Below are 23,445 nucleotides of genomic sequence, written 5' to 3'. Positions count from 1 at the left end.
ATGGTCAGCTCTGGAGTTTTTATAACTCTACAGTACCCTGACTTTTGAGATCCCTATGACACTACCCAGAAACCTATCAGGCTGCTCATTTCAGTACCCACTCAGAACCTAGAACAGGCACAAATCTGCTCTCTAGATGAGCTTTACCCCTCTCTAGCCTACTCATGGGCAGGAGTGCTAAGTACTCTCTCATTTCAGGGACTTCTCAAACCCCCTCATGCCTCCTTGGGCAAGAACTATGCATTTCTTCCTTCTCTTACATTCTGAACATCCGCATTTCTGGCAACCCATCTCATGCTCCCTCTTAGGCAAGAGCCCTGTCTTCCTTCCTTCTGTTAAGATCTATCTGTAATCTAATAAAATCTTTAAACTCTGCCCTCTGGTCTGTGAATGTCAATTCGTTGAATTCATAAGGTAGGAATCCAGGTACATGCTAAAATTCTCTCATCAGTGCAATGGTGTATCATATTGGTGCATTGTTAGAGAACTCCAATTCCTGTATCATTTTGATATGTTGTTGGAGAATCCCAGTACCTGTATCATATTGGTGCATTGGCAGGGAAATTAGAGGATAAGTGTTCTGCTTCCTGCCTCCTCGTGGCAGATGACATGTTCTGTTCTATCTCCTAATTCTCTGCAAGTCTCTTCTGCTTGGGAAGTGGGCTTGTTTTACTGCTGGTAGATGGTAGATGGTGTATTTGGGAAATTTTTCTGGCAGATATACTTAAAACTTTTATTTCCTTGGGCCAGAGAGATGGCTTGATGGTTAAGGCACTTGCCTGTGAATCATAAGGATCTATGTTTGACTCTCCAGATCCCACATAAGCCAGATGCACAAATGTCAGGCAAGCACATGGTTGCAAATGCCTGCTAGCTGGTGGAATTGTCTGGAGTTAGATTACAGTGACTGAGGCTCTGGCTCACCAAGTCTCTCTCTTCCTCTGTCTCTCTCTCTCTCTCTCTCTCTCAAAGAAAAAAAAAATGTCAACTGTCTAGACCACATTGTTTAAAAAAAAAACTTTCATTTTATCTTTACTTCTGCTTTTAAAGCCAGTGGGACAATATAAGTGCTTTGTATAGAATATCAAGTGTGATTGTCAGGATATATTTTGTATATTTTGTGTTTGCTTCATGTAACATTGACTAAGTGGTCAAACATGAGAATAGAGAATATATTTTCCTTATTTGGAATTACTTTCATAGCATCCAATTTCTCCTTTGAGTTCCTTCATTAAGAAAGACATATTTAAATAATTTTATGTGCTAAGTATTATTTGGTGTTAATGTTGTAAGCTAGAACAAGTTTTAGTATTGGAATAATTTATTAAGTAAATACATACACCTGTGTTGAACACATAAAATAAGAATATGTACCTGTTTAAAACAGAATAATATGGTAACTTGACAAAAAATAAGCTTTAGGATCAGTATCAACAAGATGTTAAACTTCTTTGACATTAATTTGATCATTTTAAATAACAGATCATAGGAGTTTTAGAAAGTAATTAAACTTATTAAGGGTATAGTTTCACTAAAATAGAGTGAAAAATTCTAGAAATCTAAATAAACATCCCATTATATAATTAAGAATGTTATATTTTACTTTTGAAATTTGTGTTTCAAGTAGATCTTCTCAACACACACACATATATTTTTTCCATATTTGTTTATTTTTATTTATTTATTTGAGAGCGACAGAGACAGAGAGAATGGGTGCACCAGGGCTCCCAGCCACTGAAAATTAACTCCAGATGCATGTGCTACCTGTGCATCTGGCTTATGTGGGTACTGGGGATTGAGCCTTGAACTGGGGTCCTTAGACTTTGCAGGCAAGTTCTTAACTGCTAAGCCATCTCTCCAGCCTCATGTAATTTTTTTAAGTTCTTTAAAAAGAAGAAAGCATGTATATATGTGTGTGTGTGTGTGTGTGTAAGCACATGTGCCACAATGTATTAGTGGAGGTTAGAGGACAACTGTGAAATGTCTCTGCTCCACCTTTTTTGAGGCAAGGTCTCTTGCTCTTGCAAAAGAACTTCCAGACCATAAGTTAATGCCAGGCTAACTGGACTAAAAAATTTTGGATTCTTCTGGCTTCATCTCCTGTTATAGTAGATATGTCAGGATCACAGCTTTATGTGGGTAATGGATGAACAGAGCAGACTAGGATTTACAGACAAAGGCCTTTAACCATTGAGCTATCTCCCCAGTCCTCCAGAGCCACCCACACATACTTTCCCAACACTCACACACACAAGGTAACTGTGAGGTGATAAATATGATAATTAGCTTAATTCTGTTGACTGCTTAGCAGAGTATGAACCTACATGAAAAGGTCAAATTAAAGCTAAATACATATGCTGTATAGTCATACTTTTAAATAGGTATTAATTATATTTGTTGATCATAGCTCAATAAGGAATAAAAAGAAGAAAAAAATGAGATATTTTTGTATTGCCCTCACTATATCATAGCAGAAAAAATTAAGGAATTAACATTTTTAGTTTCAGTTTTCCTGGCCTCCTGTCCCAAAGACATTGCAATAATGGTATATGATTTTGCTGAGGTTTGAAGTCCACTAGGAAGCCAATGATAATATGAGTAGAAGTCCTTTAGTGAGCTGAGTATGCATTACCTGGGACCCATTTATCAGTTTTGCAGTGGGATTTTCTGTTTGGTACTTAGTAGTTAGTATACATTATAAAATTATTTTATATATAAAATTATAAAATATGTTATATTTATTATTATAAAATATGTCAAGTGCTTTTGCACACTTTGGGCTTTTTAAATTTTTTCTCTGTTTTGTAGAATAATTAAATTTAGTTTGTCTAAAAAAGGTGTTGTATTCCTTCCAACTCAGGCACTAAAACTCAAGTGTTCACTGCTCCTTGTGGCAGGCTCACTGAGTAAGAAGCTTTTCCTGTAAAATGGCACTCAAAAAAGACTACTTTAGTTTGGAATAACTTAAGATAAAACCATAACAGAAACTATTAGATTGGCATAGAGCTGTGTTGTTTTCTCCTCTGGTAGGATACTTTCTTAATCTTTATTTTTTAGTTTTGTTTATTTATGAGATATGTGTGTGTGTGTGTGTGTGTGTGTGTGTGTGTGTGTGTGTGTGTGTGTATAAAGGAGAGGGGGGGGGGGGAGAACAGGGCCTTTAGCCACTGCAAACAAACTCCAGATGTATGCACTGCCATGTGCAGCTGGCTAGCTTATGTGGGTTCTGGGGAATCAAACCTAGGTCCTTATGCTACAGGCCAGTGACTTAACTGCTAAGTCATCTCTCTATCTATCACCCCTTTTGTTGGTTAGGAATAAGTACCATATTACCAACAAAGCCAAATTAAAAGTTGTCTGTGGGCTGGAGAGATGGCTTAGCGGTTAGGTACTTGCCTGTCAAGCCTAAGGACCCTGGTTCGAGGCTCGATTCCCCAGGACCCATGTTAGCCAGATGCACAAGGTGGTGCATGCATCTGGAGTTTGTTTGCATTGGCTGTAGGCCTTGGACACCCATTCTCTCTCCTCCCTCCCCCTCTTCATCTCTCTATCACTCTCAAATAAATAAATATAAATAAACTAAATATTTTTTTAAAAAGTTGTCCGTACTTTATGTGGTGGCATTTTCTCTTGGATAAAGGGCGTGGGAGGCAGGTGTTCCTGGGAGGCAGTACTGTTCCATAGGGTGTGGTTTTGTGCTGTTGCCCCACCATCTTCAGAGTCACAGTGTGACCTCCAGTTGGCATACTCAATTTCAGCCAGCAGGAAGGGAGGAATCAAAGTGTTTACTTCTTGTGGATTCCTGGAAGTCATACATATATTATTTTACCTTGTATGAGCCTCAGCTTGGCTATGTAATGAACCTCTACATGCAGTCTTACACGGGCATAGTTGTTGCCCTCTGTTGTAGTCAGGCTCGCATTGCTGGTAGAAATCACCCAATGAAGAGCAGCATGTGGGAAAATAGAGGTTACGTGCAAGAGGGGGAAGCTCCATGATGGCAGGGAAAATGACAATATGAACAGAGGGTGGGCATCACCCCCTGGCCTACATATGGTGGACCATAGTAATAGGAGAGTGTGCCAAACACTGGCATGGGGAAACTGGCTATAATACCCATAAGCCTGCCCCCAACAATACAATCTGCCTCCAGGAGCTGTTAATTCTCAAATCTCCATTAGATGGGGTTCTAACATTTAGAACACCTAAGTTTATGGCAGGCACCTGAATCAAACCACCACATTCTGCCCCTGGTCCCCATAAACTGATAACCATACATGATGTCAAATGCAGTGCATTCAGCCAACTTTAAAAGCCCAAAAGTTTTTATAAATTCCAATGATGCTCATCATCCCCGTAGTTCAAGGTCTTTAAACTGAGCCATAATACCAAATAATCCCTCCAAAACCCCCAATGGCACAGAATAAACACACAGCAAGGGATGGCATTGGGCATGGTAAAGAAATATTCAACCAATACAAGAATTAAACAGGAAAAACATCAAACTCTCTAGCTCCAAGTCTAACAATTCTAGCCAGTTACAAGTTTCCAAGTCCAATAATCCTAACCAGCAACAAGTTTCTGGCTTTCTAATTCCACCCCTCCAGCTAGGCTACTCACAGTCCTGGAAAACTTCTTTGGGGCCAGCAGCTCTCCTTGGCAGTCATCTCGTGGTCCTGGCACCTCCACTGGGTCTCCACTGCAATCCATGGTTCATCCTCATGGCCCCAAGGGTCTCCATGCAGGCATCCAGCAAACCTCCTTCACACTGCTCATGGCCATTTCCAAAACACAAGACCATGTTGTAAACTCAATGACCCTCTCTCTCCTGCATTTCTTATACTCCACAATACCGGGTAGGGTGCCAATTTGTTAATCCAGGGGGAAATAAAGCAGATTTTGAAGAACAGGACACTCCTTGAGCACTCAGAGAGTTTACATTCCTCCTGTTGCCCCAGTGCAATTTTTTCTCTGCCATACCCCTTTGCTCATACCAGTTCATTTCTACACAAAGTAACCCTGTACAACTTCTCAGGATATGGGCATGACAGCAAGCTTTTCACACAAACTGCTTCTAGCCCAACCAAAGCAAAGCTTTTGCACCCTCATAAGCCAAACCTCACAGTTCATAATTCTTACTGCATTCAGGTCTTTCAACAAGATTCTGACAAGAATAGTCCATCAAGCAGTACTTACAGCACTACAAGGTGTCTCTTAGGCTAAGGTTTCAAATCCTTCCATATTCCTTGTAAAAACCAGCTCCAAAAGGCTAAAGCCACACCGTCAAGTGTCTAGCAGCAATCCCACTCCTCAGTACCACTTTTCTGTTGCAGTCAGGTTTGCATTGCTGGTAGAAATCACCTGACCAACAGCAGCATGTGGGAAAAAAGGAGGTTTATATTGGCTTATAGGCTCGAGTGGGAAGCTCTGTAATGGCAGGGAAAGCAACAAAATGAGCAGAGGGTGGACACCACCCTGTGGCTGACATAAGGTAGACCATAGCAACAGGAGAGTGTGCCACACACTGGCAAGGGGAAACTGGCTATAACATCCATAAGCCCACCCCCAACAATACACCACCTCTAGGAGGCTTTAATTCCCAAATCTCTACCAGCTGGCCATCTAGCATTCAGAACACCTAAGTTTGCGAGTGACACCTGAATCAAATTACTACACCATCCAAATACAAGTTGTATATTCCGATTTGAAAGGCTTTGTGTCTTACATCCTTTAGATTTCACATTTTATTTTATTTCATTATTATTAGTTGTTTTATTTTTTTGGGATTTTCAAGGTAGGATATTTACTCTAGTTCAGGATGATCTGGGATTCACTATGTATTTATAAGTCTCAGGGTAGCCTTGAACTCACGGTGATTCACCTGTCTCTGCCTTCCAAGTGCTGGGATTAAAAAGCATGTGCCAACATTCCCTGCTTACATTTTATTTTTTATTTTGGAGTGTTTGAATAGATTTTATAGGTTGAACACCCCAGTATGCTAAGAAATCCAAACTGCTCTAAAGCCAGTACCTCAACCTGTGTCTTTGTTTAAGGAAGAGGCAAGAAGATTATTTTAGTAGGACACAGTGCTAGAATTCTATGTCACTGTTCTTTCAGGTTCTGCCATCTGTGGGATCCTGTTGTTTCAGAGCATGGAAATTGCCCATGACTTTTTTCTTGATTTTGATATAAACTTTTTTTTTGAGAGATTATTGAAAATATCTAAGCCAGTATTTTCTACATTTCATTTATTTATTTGTGTGTGAGAGAGAGGGGAGGAGGAGGAGGATGGGTGTTCTAGGGCCTCTAGCAATTGCAAATGAACTCCAGATGCATGTGTCACCTTGTGATATGGCTTTATGGGGGTACTGGGGAATTGATCCTAGGGCCGTTGGCTTTGCCTGTAAGTGCCTTAACTGCTAAGCCATCTCTCTAATCTCAGTTTTTTGGGTTATTTTCTTTTTAATGAGGTAGGGTCTCACTCGAGGCCATGCTGATCTGGAATTCATTCCATAGTCCCAAGCTAGCCTAGACTTCACAGCAAACCTCCTACCTCTCTGCCTTCCAATTTCTGGGATTAAAGGCGGTGCCACCGTGTTCACCATGTTAGTCACTCTACCTGCTGCTTTGCTGCATAATCTGCTGCCATGCTAGCTTGTCTTATGTCACAGAGCCCCTATTGTGAGTGGTATACCTTGTGACAGAAGCCACAGATTAGGGCAGGCTATACACCGCAGTAGTTGCTGGGCTCCTGTATGCAGTGTTGGCTGCTTAGTGCAGTAACATCCTGGTATATGTCTCCAATTAACATATGGCTTAGAAAAAAAATGCTAGAATCTAATTTGAATGTGAGAAAAATACCAAAGAAATATAAAACATTTCTGAACCATGGCTTTTTTTCCCCCCGTTTCATTTATTATAGCTAAACTATCACAACCATACAGCTCTATGAAATTTACCTCTTACTGTCAACATTTTAAATGTTTTCATATGGCTGGTGTCTTGCTGTGTTTACACATGTGCAAAGATAGATATGTTCTACTTAAGTGTCAATAGTTTACTTTTATATGAAAAGTTCATCTTATATGCTCACTAGATAATACTTTTGGCCAATCTTTTATTAATATTTAAAACTTTTATTCATCCATTGGTGAATATGTTAGTCTGAAGGCAAAAGATTTGCAAAATTAGAACACAGGTTAAATAATAAAATCAGGTGCCTTCCAAAATGGTTACAAGAGAGTATGTATAAAATTAAAGCAGTATTTGTAATTGTAGGATTCTGAATTCTTTCCTTAATCAAGAACTAGTGGATATTTTTATTAAAATTGCAAGTGACACCTTATTGTATTAGTGGATATAAAACTTTAACAGAACTCTGATTACAGGGAATAAAGGGGTCAGAGAAAGTAGTCTTAATCTATTGAATAGTGAACCAAATGAATTTAGAGATGGAACAGGGCTGAATGAAGAACATAGAAGAATGTTTTAGAAGTTTTTGTTGATTATAAGCATGATGTGAATCAGTTGATGTGACTGCCAAGAAAAGTTAATTAGTTTTTAGTTTGAGTTAATAGACATGGAGTGCTTATGGTGTGGGAAGTGGTACTCCCACTTGTTTCTTGGTTAGCCACACTACCCTAGGAGAATCTCGAGCACTCTGCCAGCACATTTGAAGAGGGACATTGCTGTTATCGTGCATTTCATTTCTTCTTCTCACAGCTTTCCCAGTGCCTTTATGTACTTAGTTCTTTTTAATATGCTTATTTTATGTGCAGTTTATGGTGTATCCTTAGTACATTGTCCAACTTATTAAGGGAAAATCAGAAATTTCACTCTAGAAAAGAGAAGTGTCATAAATAAGTGAATCTTGTGATTACATCTTTAATTGCTGTGTTGGAGTAACTAAAATTTAGTCTATTTTGTCCTAGGGATGGATAGCAGTATGAATCCACAGGAAAGCAGATTCCATGTTTTATAAATGTCTAAAGTTTGAGTGGGCCTCATTAAATTAATAGAGGCACTGTGTGTGTGTGTGTGTTCAGTGGGCATAATTGAAGTCTGAAAAGTCACTTGGTAGGTTAATCTATTCAGACAGGTAAGATGGTACATAGCTGTAGTCCCGATACTTATTAGGTAAAGCAGGAGTTCAAGGCCAGCCTGGGCTATGTAGCAAGTTTGAGGGCAGCCTGGCATACATGAGACCCTGTCTCAAAAATATATATTGAAACAAAACCAACACTTAAAAACAACAAATGTTGAACCAAAGTGCTTAATACATAGAGTAGAATGTAAACTGGATGCTTACTACAATTTGTTCCTGACTTTCTTGGTCAAAGTATTCTTGAAATCATTGTGCTTAGGAAAAAAGAAAAAATCCCCAATACTTTCTAGTTTAAATCTTTCACTACAGGGTCAAGCTTCATTGCATGAGGGAGAGTAGGGGTACAGAAATCGGTGCTTCCAAGAGCCCTCACTTGTCTTAGTGCTCTGTTCCTACTGCTGTGCAGTTCTTTATAAGATTTTAATAAGAGGTTCCTGTCTTCCTTTCGCAGTGGAGCCTACAAAGTAGACACCACTGCTTGTGGTTGATTAAGAGGATGCAGCCCGCAGCATGCGTCTAATTCAGCTTCTGTACTAATGGCAGTTGGTAGTGATGTTAGCTAGATTTCCCATGGTGAGGAAAACGAGCTCACCTCCCTGTTTCCCATGGCTTCCCATGGTATGCCTGGATAGGCATTCACTGGTCCCTGTTGCCTCTCCTGCCAACATTGGATTCACCACTTGCTCATTGGTCCGTCTCTTTTTGCATGCTTGTTGAACTATGTTTGTTCATGGAATTCAAAAGTTTGGAACCCAGCAGTTGTTTGTCCTTTCCAGAAGATTCTTTATCAGGAAGAACTATCTTTCACCTCTGCCTCACTCAATACCTTTTATGAAAGATGCCATCTACCCACTTCCATGAGTTTTTGCCCTCTTTGTTTTGCTTGTCCAGGACAGCTGGCAATTTCATACATCAGTTAATTTCCCAGCCAAATTTTAGATTTCCCCTGTCTCTTGCAAAGGGATTAGAAAGATAACAACAGGAATTCTGGCTCTGGTAGAAATTTGTGTCCTAGCTCTGTGGCTGGATTCTGGGATACATGGGGAAGTAACTTGATAAAATTTAAAAGGTGAGCCGGTAAGTATAAGTAATGTGGTATTTTAACTTTCATTTTCTTTTTACCTTAAAACTAATTCTGTGTCAGTCCTAATATACAGATAACAAATATAACTTTTGATAATCTGTTTTATGCCAATAGCTCACTTATCAGCTTCTTTTCTTTTTTTTTCCTTGTAGCTTAACAAACAACAATTGCAGTTACTGAAAGAACGGTTCCAGGCCTTCCTCAATGGGGAAACCCAGATTGTTGCAGATGAAGCATTTTGCAATGCAGTTCGGAGTTACTATGAGGTAAACTGAAAGAGCTTTGTCTTTAGTATTCAGGTGCTCTTGTGAAGAGTATTCTCAGTGGTATTCCCAATTTGAGACTTTCTGGCCTGGTGAGGAGTCTGAGCTTGCAGTCTACTTGAAAGCATCTTTGGTTCTATTTTACAATTTAAAAATAATTCCACAGCCTGGTGTTGCGAGATAAACTGGATGGAAAGTTATTGACATCTTTCGAGCAGTAAGCTGTTTAGAAACAACTTCTGGCAGTGATTGAAACAGCTTAATACAGTTATCTTTAGATTCACATGCCTAAATTACCTTTTAAATCAGTTTTTCAATAGCAAATGTCTATTTTATGCCATTTTATTCTCTAAGCTTTATAAGAATGAAGAACAGTAATTAATTGCAAGAGGATACATTTTCCTTTCTTCTTGAAGGAATGTTAACACCAATATCACCAATAATTGCTATTTCTGATGTTAGCATGTGACTTCATCAGGAATTCTTTGTGGATTTCCTATGGGCACAGTTTTCACATGTGATCCTTAACTGCTTCTTTGAGTTGCCAGTAGATCTTAACTTTGGTGAGTTCATTTTCTGCTTAGGCCTTTTGGAATCATTTAGGGATGGGTTCCTCCCATTGTGCAGATACTTTAAGCATGAAGACACATGGGATGTAAACATGTTAACTAGTATAAAATGGAAATGTGGACACCTCATGTTCTGAACTTTCCTGTGGTAGGGAGTATTGTTATGTAAAAAACAAAGTAACAGGATGTACAGAGACTTGATTGAATTTGTGATTCATGGGTGGTATTTATCAGTGGTTACTTGATGCATCCCTAGGGGAGTTTATATTAACCTACTTCTGAGTATTGAGGTGGAAGCCAGTATACACATTAGAGAAGTTTTACTTACCAAGTCTGTGTGTGAATATAGATTCAGTGGGAACAGCGGGCTGAGTAGCTGCATGTTGATTAAGACTGTCTCCAGGGCTGGAGAGATTGCTTAGTGGTTAAGGTGCTTGCCTTCCAAGCCTGACGACCTAGGTTCAACTCCCAGAACCCACATAAGCTAGATGCATGAGGAGACATGCACACAAGGTGACACATGTGTCTGGAGTTCAATTGCAATGGTTAGAGGCCCTGGTGTGCCAATTCTCTCTCTCTCTCTCTCTCTCTCTCTCTCTCTCTCTCTCTCTCTCTCACACACACACTTTCTCTCTCTCCCATAAAAAAGTATATCTCAACAAAATACAGTGGATATTTCATCTTGTAAAAGGCTAAGCCAGAGGGCTGGAGAGATAGCTTAGTGGTTAAGCACTTGCCTGTGAAGCCTAAGGACCCTGGTTCGAGGCTCGATTCCCCAGGACCCATGTTAGCCAGACGCACACATCTGGAGTTCATTTGCAGTGGCTGGAGGCCCTCGTGCGCCCATTCTCTCTCTCTATCGGCCTCATTCCCTCTCTGCCCCTCTCAAATAAATAAATAAAAACAGAAAAATTTTTTTTAAAAAGTCCAAGTCAGAGTCTCGCAGGATGAATCCTGCCAAAATTTCTCTCTTTCTCCATGTACACATATATGTGCATATATATCTACATATACGTGTGTGTATATGTATGTATGTATGTATGTGTGTGTGTGTGTGTGTGTATATGTATATGTATATGTATATGTGTGTATATATATATATGTATATATATATATATATGCTTACATATGATCCTATAGATTTGTCATGTAATCAAAGAAAGAAAAGCCAAATTTTATGTTTAAAATAAAGTAAAAGTTAGCTCAGGATATAATGATGCAAGAATTTTAATAAAACTGAACATATTTGGGATTTTCACAGAAGTGCATGGCACTGTGAGATAACATACGGAAATTGAAATTCACTGAGGAGGATGAAAGAACTTTCAGCACCATCCTTATAACAATTGTGTAAATCTAAGAGTGGTCCAAAATAAGTATTTTTTTTAAGTAAGCACAATAGGAAATAAGCATAGTTTAGTAAAGGCATGATTAATGTGTGCTAACAAAAACAGTAAATATGATGAATACCCTCATTGTAGTCTACATGAGGTATATATTTACTCCTGAAACTCATATAATTCAGAATATGGGGAAAGTGCTAGGTTTTTGGGTATTGAACAGATATATGTCATATACTGGAGATACTTATTCTGGAGATAATTTGGGTTTGTATTTTATTTGGATCAAAAGCAGAATTAGAATGAAGATGAAAAATAAAGTGGGGAATGTTTATTATCTTCATGAGTGCCATTTGTTGAATAACTTTATACATTATCCTTTCCATGTTGTTAGTCAATACTGTAGGCAAGTGTTGTCTGTGGTTCTTGCACATGCAAATATGTGGTATATGTTACTTCTGTTTAATACTCTCTAAAATGTCAAATCCCACATATATTTCTTTTGTATTGAATTATTTGATGGAAACATCTGTCATGGTATGTTCAGTTTTAAGTCTAAATAATTTTAACTAAATCATGACAGAATTAGGTCTTTCTGGATGTTTGTGGTATTCAGTAGATATGTGAGCATGTCTATCTTGTGTGTCAAAATGTTTGTTTTAATAAATATTCAATATGAATATTATTTAGCTTGTCACATGAATGTAAATATTACTTGGGTAATAACTATTTCATGTAATTTTATCACATTTTATAAGATGTCATAACTATTAATAAAGAGTAATAAAGAAGAATATTTCAACAAAAATTTCAAGTGTAAAACTCACACAGCTGAAATGAACCCAAATTGCTAAGCTACCTATCTAGCTTGCAAAGTTGTAGAGAAGGACCACAACATGAAAAGAAGAAAAGCCAGTGTCAGGTACCTATCTGTTCTTTATAATCTAGATAGTTTATGCTTCCTAATATTTTATAGATTCTGCTGTACTTTTATGTTTTAATTGAAATCTTTTCTCACTTTGTGCAAACACCTCACTGTCCAGAGAAGTTCACAAATGTACACTGTTTCTGCCAGGATTCAGTTTTTCTTTCTAGCCATGTCTTTTTGCTTTTTGTTGGTTTTTCAGCTTAGGAAACTTTGGCTGACTCTGTAGATTGGTAAACATAGGTTTATTGCAATGTGTTGCTTTCCAAGTTGTTCTTCTCATCAGATAACTGCCTCTGTCTCTTGAAATGAGAGTATATTTCACCCAAATATAGCAGTGACAGTGTGATTTATAACTGCTATGTGGAAACATAAATGGCCTTTTTGCAAAGATTTCCAAAAGATGGCAAAGAGTTGCTTCCCAACTGATTTCAGCATAATAGAAACTTTCAAGTTCTTTCATTGTGTTAGTGTTCTTATGTTTTGTATTATGTTTTTATTTGATTAGAGAGAGGAGGAGAGAGAGTGGAAATGCTATGCTATCTAACCACTGCAAACGAGATTGAGACTCATGTGCCACCATGTACATCTGGCTTTACATGGGAACTGGGGAAATGAACCTGGGTCCCTAAGCTTTGCAGGAAAGTACCTTAACTGCTAAGCCATCTCTCCAGTGCAGTTTTTGAATATGTTTTGAATTATTTTATTTTTATTGATCTTCTACTCTTTTTCTTATGTGTGTGTTGTGGAGGTGGGTAGTTTTATTTACAACTTTTTAGAAGGGATATGAAGTTTCCTTATTCCATTAGTTCTTTTCTGGTCCCAAAGGATAGAAGAGAATTAAATGATTATTGAATTTCTTAAAAAATACCAAAGAAATATTAAAAATAAATATTGTCATCACCACTGTCACTTCTACCATTGACAGTTCAGATTTCCTGCTTGTATTATAAGACAAGTTAGGATTCCCTCAACAAGTTAAAAAAAAACATATCTTCATTGCCTTATATAAAATTTATAAATACATATTTTCATCTTGAAAATTCAGCTCTTATTTTTGCTCTTTATTGCATATTTGTATGGAAAATATAGCCAAATTTTGTAACTTAGTAATTTTCTTTTATACTGCTTTAAGAAATAATATAATATAAATAGAAATAATATATGTTTATGTTAATCCAGAATAAATATTAAAAGTAGGATCATTTCTATAATAGTATAATAGCTCTAAAATAAAATTATCAATTAAAAGAGAAGATTAAAAAAGCACTACTTCATATATAATTCCAGTATCTATTGTCAACTTATTTTCATAGGGTGGTCCTTCTCTGATACATGTTTGAAACTAGAGTAATTTAATTGTTTTATGTAATATTTCATGAACAGTCTTCAATATTAAACATTTTCCATCTACACAGAAAATGAAATACCATTACCAACAAGGCACTTTGATTTAATGTTTGCTAACATTGGCTTATCTAGGAGAAAAGTGGGTGTTGTCAATGAAAGCAGTGATCTAGAGCTAATCCTCTGATGGTTGGTGTCATTGCATTGTTTGTGGTTAATTAGGAAATTTGTTAGAAAGATTTTATCACTGTTAATTAACTACCAGAATGATTGACTTTTGTTTTTAGCATCTCCCCTATGAAAGAATAGGTAAATGATAGTGAAGCTGGCCTTTAGCATTCTGATGACCCATTTGATTCCTTGGGTGCACTGTGTTAGTGCAAAAAGGTGACTGGAGAAAATTAAGAACAAAAATAGCCTTTACTTTGAAGGTAGTGAGTGTATTGAGTGGCTACATTTAAACCTGAAAGTGGTATGAATAATTTGAGCAATACTTCTACATTTTTTTTTACTACTCCCTAATCTCTATTAGTTGTTATTCTTTGCTGGGTGAATTCTGGTTTCTCTCATATGGGAAAGTCTCTGCACAGGAAATGGGTTTCCCCAGATATCAAACAAACTCAGTTTCCCTGTTGACTGACCTAGCTTTGTTTGTTGTCATACTTCTTTAGAAATTAACTTTTTCTGTGATATGACATGTAATTTGTGAAGACTGGACTACCAGAGACGTTTGCAATCCTAGAATTCTTGAGAATACAATGGTTTCTACATGTGCTTTTTTAAATCTATTACCATATTTGAATTGTTGAGTTAAAATTACTATGTAATAGTCCCTGTTTCTAAATGTTAGTTCTCTTATTGTTAATTATTTCAATTTTCTCCATTATTGATCATCAAAAATGCTAAAAGTATTGTATATATTCTTAAATCAGATCTTTCTGTTATTTGTTACAAGTGAAATAAGAGGGCAGCAGTGAAAAGTAATATTAAGTTCTTAATGCAGATTATAAGTTGTCCTCAAGAAAAGAAGCAGTAATTTTATTCTATCATAACAATACATAAGAATGCCTCATTTTCCCCTTATTTTTGTATTATGGAGAAAAATGTCAACTGTTGAGTTCAGTTACTTTTATTTTACTAATGGTTCACTTTCACTGTTCCACCACTGATCAGTTTTATTAATTTCTTTAGGAATTATGTATATCCTTTTTCTATTGCTTCATATTCTTTAAATACTGATGTGTAGATGTTGTGTGTACATTAGACTATTGCCCATGTCAGGCCACAGTTATTTTTTTTTTTTTGCTGTTGTTGTTGTTTTGTTTTGTTTTTAAGTTTCTTTACCTCTGATACTTACTCTTTCTTGGTGAAGTGAAAACAAAAGATTTATTCAGAGAGAACATGCTCCATATGGTTTCCACTGGATTTTTTTGTTTATGAAGCATTGATGACAATAGTTTTTTTTTGTTTTGTTTTGTTTTGTTTTGTTTTGTTTTGTTTTGTTTTGTTTTGTTTTGTTTTGTTTTGTTTTGTTTTTCGAGGCAGTGTCTCCCTCTAGCCCAGGCTGACTTGGAATTCTCTATGGAGTCTCAGGGTGACCGCGAACTCACTGTGATCCTCCTACCTCTGCCTCCCGAGTGCTGGGATTAAAGGCGTGAGTCACCGTACTGGCTGATGACAATAGTTTTGCTCTTGACCTTGTTGATGAACTCTTGACATGTGAAAACTGGAATGCTTAATGCTGGGCTCCCCCTGCAGGTAGGTAGTGCTGAGGAAGGACCAGGCCCACTGGTTCCTCCCAAGGGGCTGAGGAGAAGGGTGGACATCGGATGACTCAGAATCTCTCCTAGTCATCGGAAAAAAACCACACTGAGTCGGGAGTCTTGTCGAAGCAGGAACTCACTTTATTGTTACAAGCAGTTGCCTATATAATGTTGAGAATGAAGGTGGGGATTTTAGGATGTGGGGGGAGAGGTAAGGGCCAATAGTAAACTGTGACTATTGAAATGATAATTCCAACTCCTGCATGGAAGTAGCAGGCAAGAAGCCATTAGGCATCTTAGGCTGAGTCCTAGCTGGCCAGAAGCAGATCACCAAACTTTAGCTAGGCTCAGAAGGTCCACTAGGCCTCACGCCCAGGCCTCTCAAGGCCCAACATTTAAGGCATTTTTTGGGTTTATTTAGTTACTTTACTTTTTTAGATTTGATCTGTCTAACATATTCCTAAGTCTTATATGAGCAAGCTAGAGATAGAGGGGCTATAAGATAACATTTAAATGTTTTGATGAAATTTTTTTTTGTAATTTTATTTGAAGTAGAAAGATTTACTTTTCGTATTCCAGAGGGCATTTGACCTGTCAAAATCTCTTTTTGAACTTTGAAATAATGCCACAGAAAAGGCATGGTGTTTTTCATAGTGAACTGATGATCGCTATGTAAACCAAATTGGCAGCCTGTGGCAGGAGGGGATAAAAAAAGGTCAATACATTCATAGATGAAATCCAGTAGCCAGTAATGAGAAGAGAGGTTTTAAATTTACAAAGAGCTCTGCAGAAGACATTGTATTTGTTATTTTTGATATTAGCTGTTTTAGTTCACATCATATTTTTGCATATGCTAAGGGTAGCATTTGAAATGAAGTATTTTTTTTTAATTTTTATTTATTTATTTGAGAGTGACAGACACAGAGAGAAAGACAGATAGAGGGAGAGACTGAGAATGGGCGTGCCAGGGTTTCCAGCCACTGCAAACGAACTCCAGACGCGTGCGCCCCCTTGTGCATCTGGCTAACGTGGGACCTGGGGAACCGAGCCTCGAACCGAGGTCCTTAGGCTTCACAGGCAAGCGCTTAACCACTAAGCCATCTCTCCAGCCCGAAATGAAGTATTTTGTAAGGATCTAGAAAATGTTCTTTGATGTCTGAGATTCATGAGACTGTTTAGGGCATCTGAATTGATGCTGTCTGTCAGCGTGTTCTGCCAATCACTTCTATTCCTGATGAGATTCATGTGTTTTCATGAAGAGTGAGTATTGTGCATGTTGTAGTACAATTTTTTAGCCCCCCCCCCACCTCTCTATGTGGGTACATGTGTATACCTTTGTGCACATTTATGTGTAGGCAGAGGTTGATATCAAGCGTCTTCCTGGATCCCTTTCTGCCATATTTTACTGAGGCAAGTGTTGCCATTTGAACATAAAATGCCCCTATAGGCTCAGGTGTTTGAACACTTGGTCCCCAGGTGTCAGTGAAATTTTGAAACATGAAACTTGTAGCACTTTAAGCTTTGCAAGAGGATGTGGGTCACGGGGGATTATATCCTAGCCCCACTTCCTGTTCACCCTTTGCTTCCTGGCTGCAGGTTCTGTGTGACCAGCTTATCTCCATCTCCTGCTGCCAGCCCTTCCTTATCATGATGGGCTATCCTCAAACTGTAAGCCACAATCAGTTTCTTCCTTAAGTGACTTCTTGTCAGGTGTTTGGTTACAGCAATGATTCATGCAACTAAGACACAGTGCCTCTCACTTGAACTCAGAACATATAAATCTTGCCCTGGAGCTCCCTGTCTTCATTTCCTAAGAGCTGGAATTACATGTAGGTTGCCACACCACTTGCATTTACATTGGTCCTGTGAATCAGAATTCTGGTCCTTAGACTTGTGTGGTAAGTGCTTTATTAACTGAGACATCTCTCTAACCTCATAGTATAGAATTTTGTTGCTTGACAACAACTAAGAAAACAGAACATTCCAAAATTAATAATTTTTCATGCCCACCTAGCTAATTTGTGGCATGTAGCAGGGCTAGATTTCCATCAAACTCATCTCTTTTTTTTAATGTATTCTTGTGAGAATAATGCATCTTCAAAGGTAGTCTTCATCTCTCCAAATTTATGGTGATGAAGAAATTTAACTTGAGTCAGATATCAATCAAGAGCAGAGGTACATGCAGCATGGTTCACAGTGCATTCCTCAATTCCTAGCCCAGTTCTCAGCTTGGGGTTTAGCACACTCACACATCTGAGGTCCTTATCTTCACATGACAGCACACTCTTTGTTTTGCTATGGCACCACAGTATAAGAAAAGTGTGCTTACTACTTGGAAGAGTGTTTGTAAGTACTCTCAGATCCTCTTGCTCATTACCCATCTCAGCATAACCCAGCTTGAAGGGAAGCTTACTCTGGTACTCAGAGGACTGCTAAGCAATGACATTACTGCAAATTATGTGGTGGGAGCATATTTGGCCCATTTGATGAGATCATTCCTTCATTATTCAGGGAAATGTTCCTTAACTTTAGATGTCTTTCCCTCAGATATTGTTTATTAATTGTCTTTTTGTACTTTAATTGTCAGATTAAGGTTAAATAACATTGAACATCTAAATTTAGTAATTCTACCTCATTAGGTAAACACTATTTCATGTGGTATCAGAAATCCTACATAAATTTAGTATTGTAATTTTCCTTTATTATCTTATTTTTGATTTAACAATCAAATCATTAATTGATCTTGAAGGACAAATCATTCCATTTCCCTGACCTTTGATCACAAAATTGTCATGAAATTTTTTGCTTGATCAGGTGTCACTCCTGAGTGAGTTAGATGCATTTTATCTTCTACCACACTCAGTAGTCTATTTTATCACTAAGCTTCTATTTTTAATGCCTTTTGTTTCTTTGGCATCAGTTTTGAGATATGAAAGGAATCACATGTGCCCTTGTTAGCTTGGCCACAGTGGATGCTGAGCTCACCTTTGCATTTTGAAAGCTCTTCTTTTCCTTGGTCACAGAGACTGAGAGAGTAAATAGTTGGAATGCATAAAATACAATGTTTAGCATTTTGAGTAGCTAAGACAGTCATTGATCATCTGTCTGCCAGTACATTATTGGTTTAAATTATAAAATTTAATTACTTTTATATAGATGGTTATTAAAATACAAAAGACCTGCTTGGTTGTTACATAGCATAAAATATATTATTGGTATAGACATTGTACAGCTTTAAAAGCATTCTTTTTGTTCCTGTAGACTGCTGAAGACTAGAAAACTTCATTTTTTGTGTGTTCTTTGGGAGAAACATTCTACATATGTGCAGCCATTCAGTGACAGTTTTATTTAAAGTGATGAGTTGGTGGGTTAATATTTGGTGTCTTGAATAAAGTCAGATAGTTTAAAACATTCAAACTTCATGCTACTTTTCACACAAGGGAATAACTATGTTTTATGTGTATTTGCACTATAAACACCTAGCCCCTCTATGTGAGGTAATAGGCAGGGTGCCAAGGTTCTTTTTGGGAAGAATTAAGACATTCTGAGTGTCCCTAGCTAGGATGTGAGGGAGGACCATGGTGCATGTTGGAAGTTCCAAAAACTGATGTTGGTTTTCATAGCTTAAACTTAATTTGGGTAGAATTCCAGAGGTTTAAGGAGCTCACTTAGGAAAAAATTAGATCTTTATATTCACTAAGCTCGGAAAGCAAGTTAGCATTCACTTCCACTGTAAATGTCGACAGCTACAGTAGAAACAGTAGTCCCTGCATCCTCATTATTGAAAGAGAAATAGGCATTGTCATATCTCAGATTTACTGCAGCTGTTGCTAACTACTGTTAATCTTCATGATGTTCATGAAGTACAGTATTAGTTGTGGATGCATTACTTCCCTGTAGTTGCTTATTTAATGAGCTACTAGGCATGCTTACATGGCCAAATTTTTTTAAAAAGCATTTTATGATTACATTATAAGTTTTCCTTTACAATTCTCTGGATTTAGCTTTGTGCATTTAAAAGCAATATCCTTAAAAGGAATCCATTGGCCTTGCAAGATGAACAAGACATTCTTGATATAAAAAGTTGAAAACCTCTTACTTTCAAGTCTTATAAGGGCTTCAGACTTGGAGGAAATAAAGTTTAAATGTGTGGCAAAATTTGAAATATATTTAGAATTTTTAAATAACTTGAATTATGAACTCATGGATTCCAAACCTGGCTTCAGATTTTTATATTTGGGCTGGTAAAATGGCTTAGTGGTTAAGACATTTGCCTGCAAAGCCTGAGGACCCTGGTTCGATTCCCTAGGACCCATGTAAGTCAGATACACAAGGGGGTACATGTGTCTGGGGCTCGTTTGCAGTGGCTAGAGGCCCTGGCATGTCCAGTCTCTCTCTCTATTTGCCTCTCTCTCTCTCTCTCAAATAAATAAATTAACTAATTAAAAAAAGATACTTATACTTTACTTTGTCATTTGTAAAATTGAAGTAAATTTATATTTGTGTCCCAGGATCATTAATAATACAAACAATTAATTAATTTAAATTGCAAAGCATAGACCTGGAATAAATTTGGTCCATTGTTATGCTTGTTACCTAGAGTTTTGCTTTCATGCAAGTGTTTGCCATATATTGACACAATTCAGCAGTTACATTGTATTGATATGTATATAGTTGTTTTATTTATTTATTTTTTTGAGAGAGAGAGAGGGAGAGAGAGAATGGGCACACCAGGATCTCCAGTCACTGCACATGAGCTCCAGATGCATGTGCCATCTTGTGCATGTGGTTTTCATAGGCCCTGGGGAATTGAACATGGGTCCTTTGGCTTTGCAGGCAAGCACCTTAACTGCTAAGCCATCTCTCCAGCCCTACAGCTTTAACTGTAATATTTTTAGAGCATAAAATCCAGGTTTATAATAAATACACAGTTCATACTAAACTTGGATTATCCATTTGTTTGGGTTAAAGAATTAATCTAAAAATTTTTTCAAGTCAAGTACTACCTCATGCTGTGGTTATATAAACACGAATTAGGCACGATTCCAGTCTATTGGGACTGACAGATGTACAGGGGGTTACTCATCAGAATGGCAGTAGCATGCTTGCCAGCTTAGGAGAAGGCACTGACAAAGCCCCTTTTTATCACAGTTTCACTTGGTGTGTTGAGCAGCCTTATCTGACATAGGGATTGATAGCATATGAAATTCTCATAAAGCTGTGGAAAATAAATAAGATTAAGTCTGGTAGCATACTTAGCCAAATACCTACCACATACTGCATTTCATTTAACTATTAGGTTAAACTACATTAAAATGCAAATGTTTGGCCATTTAGAAATACTAATAATAGTCAGCTCTAGATCAACAATCAAATAATGTTTGAAACAGCAATGATGAATTCTACTTGGTATCTCTGCAAAATCTCTCCTGGGTGTTTGTGTGTGTGTGGCAGTAATCTTGCTAGTTTTCAGTCAGTGTCTGATTGGATTTTGAACATTATAATAGATTTATTTTTCAGGATATATAAAATCCTAAAATTCCCAATGTTTGTAACTCTGTGAAGTTATCTCAGATGATTTGAAAGTTTACTGCTAAGGGATATATAAGAATATACATTTATTATAGCATTAGCATAAATATGGCTTTCATGAGTGTTTAATTTCATTCCTAAGTATTTGGTATGTATGTCTTCTTAAATCACACATAGAAATTATAACAAGTACTGTTATTTAATGTAATGGCAGAATTGTGTTTATGGTGTGAGATACATTTAGTGTTTGTATATGTTTGAGTATTCCTCTGTGTGTAAGTGCACATGTGTATGTGAAGTCCAGAGGATACTCTGTGGTCATTCCTCAGTTACTGTTCATCTTTTGTTGAGATGGGGTCTGTCATTGGCCTCGAGTCACTGATCTCCAAGGATCTTTCTGTCTCAACCTCCCTAGCACTGGGAATACAAGTGCATATCACCATGATGGATGATGGCTTTATACATACATGCATACATGCATATGTATATTTACGTGTATATGTATACACACACATATATAGAGAGAGTGTATGGGCATGCTATTCAGTCTTCTGAAAATGAACTCCAGACATGTGCAACCCCTTGGGTACATATGTGACATTGCACACTTGTGTCACCATGTGTCTGTTTACATGAGACATGGAGATTTTAACATGAGTTCTTCGGCTTCACAGGCAAATGCCTTAACCACTAAGCCCTCTCTCCAGTCCCACCATACTGGCTTTTTGTGTGGTTGTCTTACAAGCTGTTTACTCTAGAATGATCCATGAGTTTGATGAACACCTATACAATGATAGGCATAAATGTTTTGCTTCTACTTTTCCACAGTCAAGTGTCTACTTATAAGAGAATGAAATAGCCTAGTGCTACCTGGAAGGTACCAACAAATTATTTAACTCAATCATACTTTTTGGAAACATAATTTTGATAAATCTGGTTTTCTCTTTTAAGAACATTCCTTAATTGAGCAAGTTCTATCCAAAGGTTTTTTTTTTTTAATCACAATAGATAATTATAGCAAATCTTGAGTAAATTTTCTTTCCCAATGGCCTTTAATTTGAACAAGATCTTGAGGAAGCTGTAAGTTTTTTTGTGCTTTTGTGATTTTATGTAACCATTTTGGTATACATTTAATTCTTTATATATTGCTGAGCTTTGAGCTTGACTACAGAAATCTCTGGTTTAAATTTTTCTGTGTTTCATAGAGGAATTTCAATTCCCATCCTAGCTATTCCTCTAGTTTCTGTATAAAAATGTTCATACATTCGGAAAGAAGATATTAAAGCAGCAATAGATGCAAGAGGTCTGTCAAGGGAAAGGTAGGTAGTAAATGTATTTAATCTCTCTTCATGTAGAAGAGACCAGTTTGCTGTGCCAAGTATGCCATTTCCCCCCAGATTGGCTTTATTGCCACTCTAGTGCACTCACAGGTGGTAGCCCTTGTGTGAATTTGGCCCCTTACTTTCCATAACAGGAAGATAGACAGAGGAAGCAGATGATTTGAGCAAGCTCATAGCACACAGGAAGGGCCGTGTGTAGGAGTTTCCAGCCTGCTTTTCTCATGCAGAGTTCTCATCATCAGGCCAAGGGCCCTCTTCTTTCTTACCATTTCCCCATCCTGTTCCTTTCTCCTCCCCTATTTTCTCACTTGACTTCTTTCTTTCCTATTTACAGATCTCTTTGCACCAGTCACACTGCTCCCTTAGGAACCTGAATAGAGACTGGTGGCTAAAGTCATCACTTCCTACACCTGAAAACACAAGCTCACTCTCTATTCTAAGTCAGAGGGCCTAGTCCATATTATGTGGAGGGAGTTACAGTTTGCTGTTTTTATTAGTTAGTTTTTCAAAACTGTGTGTAAATTTCATGGAATGTTTCATGGATGGAACTCTCTGAAAGTTTTGTCATGGAAGCATCAAGTAGCAAATGATTAATATTGTAGATGCAACAGGTTCTACAAGAGCTGATTCTTTTTTTTCTGTCAAGATAATGAAATACCTGAGGCTGGGTAATTTATTCGAAAAACAGGTTTAGTTAGCTCAAAATTCTGGAGTTTCAGTAGTATGACATTAGTGCTGGCTGCATTGAGGTACTTGTGGCAGGGCATTATGGTTGGAGGAAGAGGTCTTCTCAAAAGAGAGTAAGTCAATGCAACAGGAGAGAGGGCCAGGCTTGTTTTTCAGAACCAACTCCATAAGAATAACCTTAATCCATTTCAAGGTCAGTGTCTCCTATGACCTAATGACTACCTATGAGGTTCTGCCTCTTAAAGGTCTACCAATTCCTAATATTTCCCCATTGGGAACTGAGCTTCCAACACAGGAACACATGGGGATCACACTTTAGCCATGTCTAAACTACAGCAGCCAGGTGGAAGGAGAAAAAAGAGTCCATTGTGAGCACTGATTTTTGTCAGATTCTCTCTGTCTGAAAACTGGCATTGTCTTGTTCCTGTTCAGTTATACCTAAAACAAGCTGGTGTCCAGGGTCCTTGGACCACTGTTTTCTAAGGGGTTGT

General features: G+C 37.6%; 1 protein-coding gene across 20 annotated transcripts in view; it reads left to right on the top strand.

Annotated features, from left to right (window-relative positions):
* The window catches only part of Cadps2 (calcium dependent secretion activator 2), a 586,012-nt gene that overhangs the window by 147,511 nt on the left and 415,056 nt on the right, over positions 1-23,445 (top strand). For all 20 annotated transcript variants that reach the window (XM_004658596.2, XM_004658595.3, XM_004658593.2 and 17 more), the window contains exon 2: positions 9,341-9,454. In XM_004658596.2, the coding sequence (XP_004658653.1) occupies positions 9,341-9,454 (114 nt within the window). The remainder of the gene's footprint in view (positions 1-9,340; positions 9,455-23,445) is intronic.

Source organism: Jaculus jaculus, chromosome 10 (assembly GCF_020740685.1).
Source record: "Jaculus jaculus isolate mJacJac1 chromosome 10, mJacJac1.mat.Y.cur, whole genome shotgun sequence".
Taxonomy (NCBI): Eukaryota; Metazoa; Chordata; class Mammalia; order Rodentia; family Dipodidae; genus Jaculus; species Jaculus jaculus.
This window is presented reverse-complemented; position numbering and strand designations above follow the sequence as displayed.